We start from the raw sequence: 16,572 nt of genomic DNA, 5'->3' as shown, positions 1-16,572 counted from the left end.
CACATGTCAGCAGGAAGGAGGCTATAGGACGTACAAGGACAACAAATGATTTACCTTTGAACTGAAAGAATATAAAATGGAAAATGCGAAATGCGCAAGGCATTTGAGGAGCATTTTCAGACATAAAATATAAATTGGTTGTTCAAAATATAAAACATATAAAGTACTTTGACGAAAGTCAAGTGTACTTTAAAGTTCAGATAATGCGAGAAGGCAGGAAGCAATTGTCTATGCGGGTAAGTTTTTCACTGGAAACACCATCGACCAGTAGATTAGATTTGAATACTCGTATATTCAATTTAAAAAACCCCCTACAAAAAGTTCATTCAAATCTATTGTAATTTTGTGGGCGCTCTCTTCGAAAGACTAAGACTCACTGGGAGAGAGTCATCTAGAGTAGAGTCTTGTACAACTGAGAGCTTCTTTTTCGTGGCGCACGATATATGGGATAAAGATAAGTGACCCTTAAAATAGTTAAAACCTTAAAAATTAGGCTTACAAAAAGACAATATTTGTCAATTTGTTTGAGTGCATTTTTTGTCTAGTTCTTTAAGCACTTATATTCCCAAGATTACGCTCAGAAAATACCCTTTAGCATAGATAAAGCAAATTCGTAGATCGCTTGTGGAAGCGCCTACTCTTAATTTATTAAACGTCCGGCCCATAGATAACACACTCGAAATTCGTTGCTCCCAAGGCAATTCATCAATGTCCCAAAACACTTTTGGTCAATGCGCGTGTATTCTTCTGATATTCATCGGAACTGAATCAATTTCCAATGAAATTCATTGAATTTCTAATTAAATCTAATCAAGCTGTCATTAATATGCTATCAATATCATATCAGTAGAAGACCTCAAACTGTAGAAAAACACTCCAATGAATGAAGAGTTTAGTGTGGAAGCAAGCGTTGAAGAATAAACTAAAGGAAATGAAAACATTTTGGGACAACAAATTAATATAAATCGATTCTAATGCTGGGTAAAAATATCTTAAATATTTGAAAAACCTTTAAATATTCCTAGTTCTCTTTTTTGTAGTTAATAAAGTCAATCTCTTGACATGGCTCCTGCTGATGGTAGCTCTCGTCTGGAGCTGGCAATTCAATGGAGGTGTGGCCATGTCACAGGCGGAACCGCGCCATAAGACCTGCGACAATGAGCAGCGATACGAGAACCAGGTCATGTGCGAGGGCAAAGAGTTTGGCGCCCTGGTGCCGTATCCGGATAACTGTAGTCTGTTTCTCGTCTGCGATTGTCTGTATCCCACGGTCAAGCTGTGTCCGGCAGAGCTCTGGTGGGATAATGCCTCACAGATATGCAACTATCCGCAGTCGGTGGATTGCGTCTACTACACCATTGAAACGCCGGAACCGACGGATGGAACAACGAGAATTACGCCGGTTATTACCACCGAATCAACGACTTTGAGTACTCCAAAAGTCACCGAACACCCAACGACATTGAGTACTCCAAAAGTCACCGAACACCCAACGACTCCAAAAGTGACGGACGGCCCCTGTATCACGCCCACTTCCAGCTGGGATCCGCCACCAGCACCGCCTGGCATTCCCGACGATTTCTGTAGGCATCAATCGGATGGCTCGGTGCATCCTTATCCGTACGATTGCCAGGCGTATATCAACTGCACCCATGGCTGGCCCGTCCTCAACTATTGCATCGAGGACAAGGTCTTCAATCCGTGGCTGCTCATCTGCGATACCCCCGACACAACCGAATGCGAGGAGGAGCCGTTGCCCACGGCCACGCCCACCACTACAGAGATGGTTCCCACTACCACCACAACAGAGTTGGCTCCCACTTCCACCACAGAAGCGGACGATGTAGAGTGCGGACCCACACCAGAGTTCGTGGAGGAGGATTACTGCCAGCCCTTCGGCAATGGCTTCTACGAGTATCCCTACAATTGCAGTGCGTACCTCTCGTGCCGCAATGGCTGCACGGACTTGGACTACTGCATATCGGATAAGTTGTTCAATCCATGGCTCCACATTTGCGATACTCCCGATTCAGTGTACTGCGATCCACTGCCTTATCCCACTGCTCCACCGTCTTCCACGACTCCTTCGAGCACCACAACTTCTGTGGATGTTTCTACGACGGAGAGCACCACTGCCACCACAGAGGCAGCCACAAGCACAACGCCGGGACTGCCCCCCGATGTGAATCCGAACGAATGTCGCGGTGTTCCCGATGGCACTCGATTGCCATATGCCGGCAACTGTTCGCAGTTCCTTATCTGCAAGGACGATCAGGTGGAGATGGGACAGTGTCCTCCATTGACGCTCTTTAATCCGGATTTACTCATCTGCGATGAGGCTGATGATGTCTTGTGCTATGGGGATCGCACCACCACACCGATACCCACGACAACAACCACTGAGGCGACAACGCCCACGCCTACCACAACGACAACGAAGGCCACAACTCTGGGGCCCGAAGAGCTCTGTGAGGGGCAGAGTCTGGGAGCCTCCTTCGCGTATCCCCAGGATTGCTCTAAGTACTATTTGTGTTTGGGAGGTGGACAATGGTTCCTGACAGACTGCATTTATGGCAGCTACTTTGACCCCAACACAATGAATTGTGGGCCCAATGTCTCACCAACGGCCTGCCAAGAGGGACAAGCAACCACAACAACGGCAGCAACCACAACCACCCAGAAGGTAACCACTCCAACAACGACAACAGAGGAACCATCGACCCCGGCGGCAACGACCACAACTCAAGCGCCACCGGGTGGCATTTGCGGTGGCCGGGATGAAGGTGAAAATATCGCCTATCCCAAGGATTGCAACAAGTACATCGTCTGCGTCTCCCCCATACCCATTGCCTTCTACTGCCCCGCGGGATCCTACTTCAGTTCGAAGCTCCAGAACTGCGCCAGCTGGGAGGAGAGCGACTGCGATCAGGATGCCAGCACTACAACGCTATCCCCAGGGATAACCCAAGCGCCGCTCGAGCCAACGATGTGCACAAACAGCAGTCGCGATACCTTCCCGTATCCGGACAACTGTCAGTGGTTCATCCGCTGTGTAGACGACTACATCTACATGATGGACGTCTGCAACTGCGGGGAGTACTATGATCCCATAAGCGGCAAGTGCGGAGCAGATGTTCCATCGGATGCCTGTCGCTGGGACTACACTTCGACCACGTCCACCACCAGCGAACCGACCACCAGCACAGCCGTGACCAGACCCCCACCGCAGAAGGGTCCCTGCGACGATGTGGCGGATGGTGCTTTGGTGCCATATCCTAACGATTGCACCAAGTACATCAAATGCGATCGCCCAATAGCCGTGGCCTTCGACTGCGAAGAGGGGGATGAGTTCAGTGTCGCGCTGGAGGAGTGTGTGGACGCTTCTCTGGCCGGTTGTTCGGTTACAACCACGACCAACCCTTCGGGATCGACGACGCCATCGATACCATCGACAAAGACAACAGAAAGGGATTCTTCAACAGATTCTTCCACAGCATCATCTACAGAATCGTCCACAGATTCTTCCACGGAATCATCTACTGAATCCTCCACGGAATCATCTACTGAATCCTCCACGGAATCATCTACTGAATCCTCCACGGAATCATCTACTGAATCCTCCACTGTCTCTTCTACAGAATCAACAACAGAATCTTCAACAGATTCTTCTACTGAATCCTCCACAGATTCTTCGACCTTCTCTTCTACGGATTCCTCTACGGAATCATCTACTGCTGCAATCACCACCACAGAACCAGGTTCTTCTTCCACAGAGCCTGGAACAACCACCACAGATTCCCCAACAACCACAACGCCCAAACCATCTGGTGGAGTTTGCGAGGGCAAAACGGACGACTCTTTGGTGCCGTATCCCAACAACTGCAGCAAATTTATCATGTGTCAGTACCCGATTCCTGTGGGCTTTGATTGTCCCGAGGGTTTGGAGTTTAGTCCCACGGAATTGCAGTGCATGGATCCCGATTTGGCAAATTGTAGTCCGAGTGTGACAACACCTGCAATACCAACTTCTACGACTTCAGAAGCTTCAACAACTGAATCTATAACGGATTCTACTACTAAAGAACCTTCAATAACGGAGTCTACAACAAAAGAGCCTTCAACAACAGATTCTACAACGAAATCTCCAACAACTGAGCCAACAACAGAGTCCACAACAACTGAACCTTCAACAACAGTGTCTACAACGGAGCCTTCGACAACAGTTTCTACGACAGAGTCTACAACTAAGGAACCCTCAACAACAGAGTCTACAACGGAGTCTACAACTCAGTCTACAACGGATTCTACTACTGAGTCTTCAACAACAGATTCTACAACTAAAGAACCTTCAACAACAGAGTCTACCACAACAGAGTCTACAACAGTTTCCACGACAGAGTCTACAACTAAAGAACCCTCAACAACACAGTCTACAACGGAATCGACAACAGATTCTACAACTGAGTCTTCAACAACAGATTCCACAACTAAAGAACCTTCAACAACAGAGTCTACCACAACAGAGTCTACAACAGTTTCCACGACAGAGTCTACAACTAAAGAACCTTCAACAACAGAGTCTACAACGGAATCGACAACAGATTCTTCAACTGAGTCTTCAACAACAGAGTCGACCACAACTGAGCCTTCAACAACCGATTCTACAACGAAATCTACAACAGCTGAGCCTTCTACAACGACTGAACCTTCAACAACCGATTCTACAACGAGATCTACAACAACTGAACCTTCCACAACAGTGTCTACAACTGAGGAACCTTCAACCACAGTGTCTACAACGGAATCTACAACGGATTCTACAACTAAGGAACCTTCCACAACAGAGTCCAGTACGCCAGAACCCTCGACCACCCCCAAGGAGCCAACTACTTTGGATCCCTACACTCCCAACATTTGCTGTGGCTATCCTCTGGGAACTCTTTTGCCTTATCCCAACGATTGCATGCGATATGTCGTGTGTGATTATCCCATTCCTTATGCGGTGGATTGCGATCCGGGAACCTTCTTTGATGACAGGCTGCTGCAATGTACATCAATTCCCACTCAAAGTTGCATTTATAAAAGAGCATAAATAATATGAGTAAATTCAATAAAGAATAACCATGCATTTATGTGAAATTGGTAGCTTTTTTTCCCTAAAAAATCAATTGTCTAAGTGCCCAAATGCTCAACCACTTAGGGTACACTTTTAGGGCTTTGGATACTGCCTATTTTTTGAATGTTACTGCTATCAATTACACGTAAACCCTTTTCTGTAATTTGTCACAAAAAAAAAAGAGAGAGAGTGGCAACGGAAACGTAGATAATTTACCACTTAACAGGCAATTCCCGTGACAGGGAACAAGCCGATTGGCATTGTGTAAGTGGAAGCCAAGTCCTGGAAGACCCACAAATGCACAAGCACAAGCACGAGCACGAGGGATATGGCATATTTTTAGCAACAGGCTAAAAGCAATTTCTCCCCCACGACAATTCTACATACGAGTACGAGTAATATTCTTTTGCTTACAAGTTTCAGCCATTTATCGTAGTTTGATACTCACTCGCATCCCCTCCTCTGAGGCACAAAGAACTCCTCGTCTAATCAGATTTGGGGTTGGCCACATGAAAACACAATTGCCAAGGAATTATCTGAGGGGAATACTCGTACAAGTTCTAGGGGGGACGGGGATAACAAGGACAAGGCGAAGGCGATGGGAAAAGGAAGAAAAGAAGGAAGCCAAATCGAGGACGGCGAGTGCGAGGCAAGTTATGTATGGGAGAAGGCAATGACAGTAACGACACAAAATGAACACAATTCGAGCAAATTGTTTGGCAATAATGTTAACTTAATGCGTTCCATTTGTCGCACTTCAATCGATAGACAAGGAGCCCTCCCTGCACGCTTTCTCTCTCTCTCTTTCAAGTGATTTGTAACGAAACCCAACAAGGATTTGTTCTTCTTGGGTGTTTTCTTAGGGGGGCTGTGGGGTAATCAGGGGTTTACTAAATTCAGCAACAAGTCACATGAACCTGAAAACCATTTAATTGAAGATAAGCCTACGACTTATAGAATTTAAATGGGATTTCCAGTGGAGCGCCATAAATTATCTGTTGATTGGCTATAAAAAAACAATTTCGCTGAATCGCTGCCAAGTGTGCTAGCTGCCAAAAGGACGTACCAGTAGTGCCAGTAGCCAAAAAACTAAACTCATAAATGTACCACTTGACGTATGCTTAATCTGTGCCAAGATTTCAAGTAAAGATTTTATAGTCGTAGTTTGAGAGGGCATAAACAACACTTGAAACTTAATATAGGTAAGACATTTTGCTGCACTAATTGCCATTGTTTTCGGGACTCAAGTCAACCTAATGGATGGCAAGAAAACTTCTGGCTCAACTTTTGACACCCAACGATATGCAAGGATAACTAGCAATTATCAAAATTCTGAGCAGAACGCATCACAGAAAGGCACTCGGCACATGTGGGTATATCTCCTGGTTCGCCTCCTCTCTCTCTCCATTAAGGCATTTGGGTTTTAGCTTATGAAAGTTTTCTGCTGGCGCATATTAATGTGCAATACCCATCATCCATTTATGTAAAATGTATTTTATAGTTCCCGCGAGAATGCCGCCATGTTGCATGCCCCAGACAAAAAGTTTTTGGCCTTTTTCTCTTCTCTTTGCAGCCTGCTGTGTATCCATATTAAATGGCATTTTTGAATATACTATAGGAAAAATTCATCGTGAAAATTGGTAACTTTTGCAATATTTACATTTCGAGTGGAAATTTTATAAAAAGCTTATGCAAAACCGGAAAAGAGGGGTTTATGAAAATTTATGAAAACATAATCAAATGTTATGGCCAGTTAGGGGAAACTCCACTCAACCGAACCGAACCTAACCGGACTGCACTCGCACTTGTACTGTTTTGTAAACTACAGTTTCTCTGGACTTTGGAGCTTCATCTGCTGCAGGGGCTGGTGGGGCCTTAAAATTCAGTTAGTTGGTAATTCAGTTTAAGGTTCAGTGAACTGCGAACTAGTTGCCTTGATTCGAATAAAATTCTGTGTACATTCGTAAAGCAAGGCACTGCGTGTTTCAGCAAGTAATTGGAACGGTGTTAGCGCCTTATTTCCACAAATGGTTTGATGTTATCTAAAAGATACTGCATCTAAAATATACTGTACCTAGAAAAAGGGAGCTTGGAAATAACAATATTCTTTATTTGAGCGCACAGTGCAACTAAAACCAATATACCTCCTAAATACAGTTCCCAGAAAATTCTCTGCCTGAAACTAATGTACTTAAAAAATACTGCATCTAAAATATACTGTACGAAGAAGTAGGGAGCTTAAAATACTGAACTGAATACTACATATAAAAATACTGAACTTAACAAATAACAGTATTCTTTATTTGGGTGCACATTGTACCTAAAATACTGTTCTCTGCCTGAAACTAATGTATTTTAAAAATACTACATCTAAACATACAATGTGTAAAAAACCTAAATATACTTTTTCTGTAAATTCTGTACCTAAAAAATACCGTATCTAAAATATATTGTATCTAAAAATTATGAACTTATTAATAATGTACCTAAAATCGAATTAACCCAAAAATACTGCACTTACAAAATAATGGATTCTTTTTTATTTAGTTATACCTAAAAAATACGGTATATCAAACTAATGTCCCTATGAATTTCAGTACCAAAAACGTCTGCATTTAATAAGCACTGCATCTATAAATACTTTTTCTAAAAATTCTTTATATTAAAACGTTTCAACACAATATTGTTCCCCAAAAATACTGAATCAAAAAAAAGGTACAGATTAATCAGCAATCTTCAAGTTCAATCTGAAAGTTTTATCATGTGAGATCCATTTTCCTCAAAACTTATGATTTGTATCCCAACTTTTTTCATCTAAAACTCAACTCATTTCTGAATAAAATCATAAGAAACTTGACCAACTTCCTTGAGCAACTTTCTTTGCATTCCGTGCAACTTTGTTTCACCTGTAACCAGTACATCATATCCTCATGCCTATATTACCATCCGGTGACAAATCCATCCACTTATCCCAAAATCCAGACCCGCAGCCCATCTCTTGCGTGTGATAACAACTTGTAAGCGTTGTCATAACACGATCCGGTCATATAAAAACAAAATTCTCACAAATTTAACGCCTCCGACGCAGACGCTTAGGTTTTTATGGCCCAGCCACAATTCCTTCCACCCATCCCAACCATCCGCAACATTCATATTCATAAAAGGCAGCGACTCATCATTATTTGTCAGGGATGCATGTAAACAAGTCAACGGAGAGAGGGAAAAAAAAACAGAGATCCAACACACAAAAATCATGAGTCACGCATAAAATTTTATGAACTGAAGGGAGAGGCTGAAAAGGGGGGCGTGTGGCAAGCGTGGCAATCGTGGCAGAGAGTCCTGGGGAGTCTGTTAAGGATGGATGTGAAGAGCAAATTAAAGGCGACACTGCGTACACGCCGCATGTGGTAAGGGGCTTGTGGCTTAATTAAAAATCAGCGTGTGGTACATTTGTCTGCTTATACAGTGCGTTTCATTCGAACAAAGGAGCTTCAAATTGTAATTGTTATTTGAAATTCCATTGGTTATTGAATTGACTTGGTTATCGAAGGGGTTCATAAATCGAAGGAATCTTAGGAATCGAAAGATCTAAGGAAACGTTAGATCTATCAATATATATATGGAAGTGACAAGGATTGCAGCCAACCGCTCACTAAGAAGGATAATCACTTTTAATATAGACATATCCATATAGGAGCTATCATATTAGATTATTCCCTTCGGAATGAATCATTTCCATATCCATAACCATCTTCTTTTAAGTGGATCTGCTCTTAAGCTCACGCAACGCACTGTCCACTGTGTCCAAGTGACAACAATTTTAATTAAATGCGAAATACTGAACTGTTTACCTTTTCATTTGCTTTATTTCTTTCTTTTTTTTTGTTTTATTTCTGACTTTTTTGTTTTTTGTTTGTTTCTTGTTTGTTTGCATACAAAAACCTTCCTTTGTCTTTGCTCAAAAGCGGAACAGGACACAGAAAGAAAGTCCATCAAGAGCCGAAAGAAAGTGAGTGGGAGAAAGCGACAGTGAGTGTAAGTTTAATTAAATTGATTTCCCTTTGCACTTCTTGCTCTCGCTCTCTTCTGGTGCTATTTTAATTAAATCTTTTTTTTTTTATTTATAGATTTCAAAAGAGAGAAAAGATTAAAAGCAAACTGCAAACCATAATTGCCTCCGGGGGGGGGGGGGGGGGGGGGTTTCGCCTAGTTTTTCTTAAAGAATTTCCATTCCTCAAAGTTCTTGGGAAACTGCAAATTTTTTGTGTTATTACAAGTCAGGGAGTTCCTTCTGTTCTCTGTTTCTTCACTCAAAATTGGCCCTCTCTCGTTTTCCTTCTGTAACGAACTTTATTTTCTGAAGTCAAAGTTTTTTCCATGGCATGTGATGTGTGTTCCATGTCTACGCCGAGTCGTGTGTTTATTTAATATCTATAAAACAAATTAAACATTCATATTCCGTTTATTTACTTAGGTAAATTGAGTTTTCGCAGTTGACATGCTGAATACGCAACAAAAAAAAAGCGAAAGAGAATGCTCTAGACCCGACAATACCTGGTATTCAGTGGAGAATTTTTCAAATTGGATTTATCTTTGAATGTAAGGAAGCTACGATCTGTTCGAGATGTGGCATAGGGAATTCTCTGCGGGTAGAGGACATAGAAACCCAGCCTTAAGGAGAGACAGAGGTAGAAAAAGCTCTACTTTTAAGAACTGGAAATATATTATTATAATAATTTTTAGCACATCGATAGATAAAGCCACTATTTTTAGATATCCATCCATACACTCTGTGGGAACTTAAGTGCTTTCCAAAATACCCAACGATTACCTGGAAAAATATAGAAGTTAGCTGGAGGAAAACGCGATTCATGGCTGGGAGGAGAAGCTGGGGCCACAAAAGGGCAAAAAAAAAAAAAGAGTCCAAAGTTGGCTGTGTCATCCACATCGGGGATTCTGAGAGGTCTGAGAGTCGTTGCTGTAAACAGGAAACGACTGTCTGTTGCATGCAGGCAGGAGTGACAAATGTCATGAAATATTCAAATTGGCAAAAGTGTCCGCCTGTCGCCTGTCGACTGTCGAAGCCAGTTTCTCTAACACATTTTTGGGTAGCCCCTGTACTGATTGCAACTTTAATTGAGGTAAGGAGAAAAATGTTCCATTTATCACCGACATAAAACCCTAACAGCTCATAATTGGTAATTGAGTGCAATATGGAATATCATAAATACATAGAGGTACAAGCAAATGAACATAAATCAGAGGCCTCTAAGCCAAGGAAAAAAAAAAAAAAAACACAACACATTGGTAAGTTCAGGAGGTTACAACGTACCGCAAACGCACACACACACAGTAGTCGTGGAAAATGTTTCGTTTTCATTGTGTAAATATTTAAGCAAACAATAAAATGGAAACAGGAAGAGAAACAGGATTCATGAGGCATGATGCCATAGGGCAGGGTGGAGCGGAGCAGACCCACTCATTCGTAGCAGGTGTCAAATGTTGCGGCCAAAAAAGAAAAACCAAAGTCAGTTTTTACCCTCATGTAGTGCTCTCTCTCCCTCTCCCTCTCCTTCTCTCTCTCTCGCTCCACCATTTTCGAAAATTTATGACAACACTGTACCAGACACACTCACACTCTTAAACGAACACACACTCACACACACAAACACCGTCGGAGAGCCCCACAAACGTTTGATTTTCCCCATATGTTTAGAATAAAAAATGTGTGGGAATGATATGGTTAGAGGGTAACGACACTGAAGATACCTTCTAAAAATGAGGAAAGATTTTTTTTCTAAGAATAATATTTGTTTGGTTGGTAATTAAATTAAACCAAATTTAAATAAATTAATAATATTACAATAATTTAAAAAATAGAGGAAAAAACCAGAAAAGAAAACAAAAAAAATAAAATAAATAAATAATAATAATATATGAATAAATCAATAATAATAATATATAAACAATAATAGTATATAAATAATAAAAATAAATAAATAAATAATATATAAATAAATAAATAATAATATAGAAGAAATAACAGAGATACCATTTGTTCTAATTTTTGTATTTGTTATCAAGAAAAATTAATTAAAAATCAATCTCAACACATTTATATATAGACAAATTTTGTAAAATTAAAATAAATAAAACCGTTCAATTAAAAAAAAAATGTAGATCATAATTTAAAAGATTTCTAATAATAAATACAAAAAAAAAAAAAAAATGTTGTAAAAAGAACTCCAAAGCTTCTATCCATAGATCTAGAGCCAGAATTTAATCTTGAGACTATCTTTAAAGAAGTTTGGACAGCTCTAGCTCTCATATTACCCAAGATCTATCCCTACGAACAGCAGACAGAAACTTGCAACGATACTTAAGAATTTTGCAAACTAGTTTTCGGCACCTGTTACATTGTTATCCACTGAAACATCATACCCTCCGATATCAATTGGTAAAAATTGCTCAAAAATTGCTTTGCGGAACTTTTGGGTACGTGCCACTTTGGATAGGCACGAAGCGTTGTTGCAGCTGCCCCTGGACCAAGGACCAAGGACCAAGGACTCTGCCACTGCCACTGCCACTGCCAGAGAGTGTTCAATGTGTTTCTGGTTTTCTCTTCTCTTTTGACTTTTTTTTTTTAGTTGGGTGCATGACATTAGTTGTGAGCACATAAAAAATAAATAAATTTTATACACGTCATTGGTTTTTATTACTGCAGCAGTGTGTGGCGGCAGGAAAAAATGATTTAGATCCAACTTTTGCATTGTTGAAACACATTCCGAATGGCACTGAAACTTGCAAATGTACAAGAAACTGTCAATCACCCCATCCATCTGGCTGGGCTTGTCTGTCAATCGATTCGCATTCGATCAAGTTGAGGCAACTATCCCCATCCATGCGGAAAACTGCTTTTAATTAGAGCTCAAGAGCACCTCGACAGCAGCAGAAAAGTTAACAACTTTTGGGGAAGGAAGAACTTTTGGTAATCGCCTTGCACCACGCACTCTCAACTTTTCCCCGAATCAGTTTTCCTTCTTCAATCCGTCCGTATACGGAGGTGCATGGTATATATGTATAGATTTTTGGCAACGAATTATTGACAATTGCAATTCAATTTCACACACAATTTGGCCAAAAAATGTCGTTACGCCGGAAATAGCGTAAAAAAGTTTTCTGGGACCTGCAGCCTGGAAAAGTTTTCACTTCGTGCTGTCAAAAAAGCTTGGGGGAAAACTCAATGGAAATGTAATTCAATGCGAAAAAAGGAGTAAATAAATATCTGTAAATATTGGTGCGTCTGTTTGTGGGTGTTTTTTTTTTTTTTCGTGATTGAATGTGCAGCTGATTGAGATGCGGAAAACGGAATGAAAATGCACTGTCGTGAGTTTTTGGCTTGTCAATTTGGAAAGAATGGCAAGGACATTCTTTTGTCACTTACCGATAAATACATTTCATAGATTGCTTGGCTAATGGCACAGACGATGGTACTGGCAGTGGTACAGTGAAATCGCTTCAAATGGATCTTAAATTTTGATCTCCTTTTGGACAGGTTTCCTGAACGCCTTTCCTTTGGCGAAAATTTATAATTATTCAAATTTTGTTCCCCTTCCAAGAGCCCCTGGCTACCATTAAAAGTCCGACTGTATACCGTAAAAGCTTCACCAGCTGCAATAAATCAATCAGATCCCCCATCTACCGTCCACAAAACATACAGGAATACCAAAAATACTTTCATTTCATATGCAAAACATTTCCCACTCTCTCCCACTGTCGGGCTTTACCTGGAACCCACACCTTCGCATAGGAATGCAGGTGGGGGGCTCCCCAGACATTTTTTCTTTTTTTTTGTGTTCCATGCATGGGAAAAGTCAAATATGAAAACTGTCAGCAAAGCTGAAAATTTATGGTTCTCTTAATACAAAACACACACACATACATATGCATGCACACACACTTCCCCAAATGCTGGAAAGTATGCTACAAATTTAAAATTAATATGCAGCAAAGAAACGGTAAAAGATTCGGCAAGGAAGGAGTGGAAGGAGCGGAAGGAGAGCTCTCCCCTGTACCTCTGTTACCCATATTCCTCATTCGCGACGAATTATTGGGAAGCGGCTCAAGTTTTTTTCCCCGAAAAGAAATTGTACTACGTGATTTTTAAGCCGGAGCAAAACTTTTCTAGGAGTGTGTGTGTGTGTGCGTGTAGGCGGTGGCCGTGCCCACCCATATATCATTTATAAAATGACATTTTTATTGTCAAGAATTTAAGGAATTTAAAAATGAAAATTGTTGAATTTCGGGTAGAAAATAAAATTGTTAATTTTTTTAAAAGAATTTTGTAGTTTAACATACAATTTTGGAAATTTACGCACCTTCTGTGGGGGGTTCCATTACAATCAATTTTTGTACAAATCCTCTATAGGGGGGTACTCGTTTTACTTTCCTTTTTCTTTTGACATTTCTTTCCCTTTCCTCACCCTTTTTTGCTGGGGATTTACTGGGTTCGGTATTGGGGAGTTTTTTCCCCTTTCTTCCTCTTTCTGCGAGATTTCGTGGGAGGTTTCCTTCTTCCCTTTCTGTTTATCCGCTTTCTTCATATTTTTACTGTTTGGGAGAGAAGAGAAAACGAGTTATATAAGAACCTCTGTGATGGATTAAAAAAATATGTTTGTTTCATCTCTCCTTATACCTCTGGCCCCACCCCTGCACCGCTTGAAACCGCATTCTACAGTTAATTTTAAGACTCTTCACTGTGTCAGAGCAAGAGCGAGAGAGAGAGAGAGAGAGAGAGAGAGAGAGAGGGAGGGAGCGATGGTAGGAGGGTGGTATTGCAATCGCCTTAAGAACTTCCCTTAACAAATGTGCGAAACGTGACTTAAGCATGGAATACAAAATTCTAAAGTGCATACAAAAGTACACATGAAAATGAAGAGAGGACGAGCGGACGAGAGAGGGACGGTGCAGGACATAAACGGGAAAGTGGCAGAGAGAGAGAGAGAGAGAGTGCGGAAGAGAGGGAAAGCCACACACTTGGGGCTTGGGCAAAAACTTGTGAAATGCAAAGAAGCCAGGGGCGGGGCGGGGCGGGGCGGGGTGGTACAGAAGAATGGAGATGTGTAAAGAGGAATAGCTATGGGATAAATGTAATCCCTGCTTGCAAATATATTTGCAGAAATTTATAATTTATTAAAAAAGTACAGCGCACCAGCCAAGGGGCAGCAAAAAGAACAAAAGCTGCTGCATGCTGCTGCACTCCGTCCACTACCCCCGCAGACACCACACCGAACTCCAACACACTCCCTTCCCTTGCGCTGCCTGGGGCATACATGAGTAATATGTAAGCAGCGCCGCCAAAGAGAGCAGCTCTGCTCCGGCTCCGGCAGTGCTGCACTCTCCTCCTGTCATCCTCTTTTTCAACCATGACGGGAAGTACCGCTACTCTTCCTATCTGTACTTCGCTTCGGTATGCAAGCGGCCATCAACAAGGTGCATTAATTAAAGGTGAGGCATTGTCCATTTGGGTTTCAGTAGCGGCACAGTCACAGTGTCCCACAAAATCGAGCGAGAGTGCGAAGTAAGTAAATTCATTTTCAGCTTGAAGAAAAGAAAAGTCGCACCCATGCCTTACCTTACTTTTATGCACCATGCTTTGGCTACGCCACTTATTCCATCGTTCTCTCGCGTCTCCTTCCCACACTATTTCGCCGTTGCTTTTACCCACATAAAGCGGACAGAACTGCCGCTATTCACGCTGCAAACCGCAACGCAGAAGATTCCCCCTTTCACTTACTCTATTCGCCATTCTCTTTGTCCCTCAACAGGTATGAGGTACGCGTATTACATGCAACTTGGTCAATGGTTATTACGCTGCTCTCTCCACCACTCGCTGCTGACAGATAGAGAGAGAGGGAGAGATCCATTCAAATGCAATAACAACATTTTTCATGCTTCATTGTTTTTGCTACTTAAATTCCACTCTTCTTCTTGCTGTTCCTTCTTTCACCCTTCGCACAAGCTGTGATTTCATAAGCGGAGCGGGGGGAAAGCGAAGTCTGCAGCTATGGCCGCAGGGGCAGTAGGGAGCCACGCTGATGATGTTCACGCTCCCGCTGATGAGGAGTCCACTACTGCTGCTGATGATGCTTCTGCAGCTGCAGCTTCTGATGATGAAGCGTGTTTCTCTCTCTCTCTATCTATCCATGTTCCTCTTTGGCTGCTGCGCCGCCGGCTGCACTGCCACCGTCTTGCAGCTGAGGCTTCAAAGCAGAGGCTCTGCTTCTTTTTTTTTGGTCTGAGGAGCTCGTCTGCGTCCTTATATTTCTTGGCATTTTTTTCATTGCATAGCCGAGAGACTGAGATTATTAATTTTGATGTCCGCCCCGGAGACCGAGCGCCATAATCGATGCACTCTTTGTTGTTCTTATTGTTCTTAAATTTCTTTTGAAATTTTCTTGCAAGTGCCGGCGGCAAAGTTAATAAGTCAAGGATAAGCGTTAGAACTCCCGTTTTTTGATCGTTCCGGACATTGGACGGGCATTTCGAAATTCAAAGAGCTGTCTTTTAATTGCAAAGAGTACGGATTACACTGGTTTTAAGCACTTTTAATGTTCGTTTTTAATGCGCGCACGATTTTCTGTTTTTTTTCTTCCTCCCCCGCAGGGCTGGCATGCGTGCCTTTTTATAGCAATTAGCTTTTTTCTGTGACCTTCAAAGTATCGATTACAGAACAAGCGATACGATCAGTTGCAAAAACCAATAAAAACATACTAATCTTGTATACAAATACTTGTTATATTATTGTTTTTCTTTCTTTATACTTCCTACGCTTAATTACTGGGAAAATTGTGTAATTATTCAGTATCGATACCGGCTTGTGAGCTATCGATATTCTTAAACGGCACGAGCAGAGACCGATCCAGCCCTTGGACCGCGCTTTTGATCGTAAAGAAGAAAAAAGACCGCGGAACAATGCAAAAATTGCGCGTTTTAGTTGTTAGATTTGTTTTGTTTTTAAAGTGTGTTCAATTCATTTTTGGAGCCGCCGCGTTCGATCAGTGTAGTGTAAAAGCAAGAAAGTGTATGTTAATATCAGTTCTCTGTGCGTTTTTCGGTTTTTGTTGTTTGCGGGTGTTCTGTAAAAGTTTTTTTTTTTTGCGTGTTCGGTGGCAGTGTGTGTGTGTGAGTTTAGTCTTCAAACTGCACTTCAATAGTAAAAAATTGTCTCAAATTGGCGCAAGCAATTCAATTGTTGCTGAAGCAATAAACTTTGCCGTCTGAAGGGAGTGCAGGCGCATAAAATGTACCGTTGGTAAGTCCCATGTCTATGTGTGGGCGGTGAGGTTATGTCTGAAGCGGCGCCAGCAGCAGCAGCAGCAGCAGCAATCGCTGCTTGGGAGAAGAGCCTCTGCCGCCGAGCGAGTCCATTATCAGGGCGATAACAAAATGTTTAG

The 16,572-nt window shown here is 41.9% G+C and overlaps 1 protein-coding gene across 1 annotated transcript; it reads left to right on the top strand.

Annotated features, from left to right (window-relative positions):
* The first annotated feature begins 974 nt into the window (after window positions 1–974).
* Window positions 975–5,092, top strand: LOC113566663 (mucin-5AC). The gene is made up of 4 exons (XM_026993242.1): window positions 975–981; window positions 1,041–4,050; window positions 4,210–4,797; window positions 4,882–5,092. Exons 1-4 carry the CDS (start codon window positions 975–977, stop codon window positions 5,090–5,092), a joined length of 3,816 nt encoding a protein of 1,271 aa, XP_026849043.1.
* Window positions 5,093–16,572: the final 11,480 nt, after the last annotated feature.

This window comes from Drosophila persimilis, unplaced genomic scaffold (assembly GCF_003286085.1).
Source record: "Drosophila persimilis strain 14011-0111.01,24,50 unplaced genomic scaffold, DperRS2 tig00000824-arrow-arrow-pilon, whole genome shotgun sequence".
NCBI classification, from domain to species: Eukaryota; Metazoa; Arthropoda; class Insecta; order Diptera; family Drosophilidae; genus Drosophila; species Drosophila persimilis.
The sequence above is the reverse complement of the archived record's forward strand: the minus strand, read 5'-3'. Positions and strand labels throughout refer to the sequence as shown.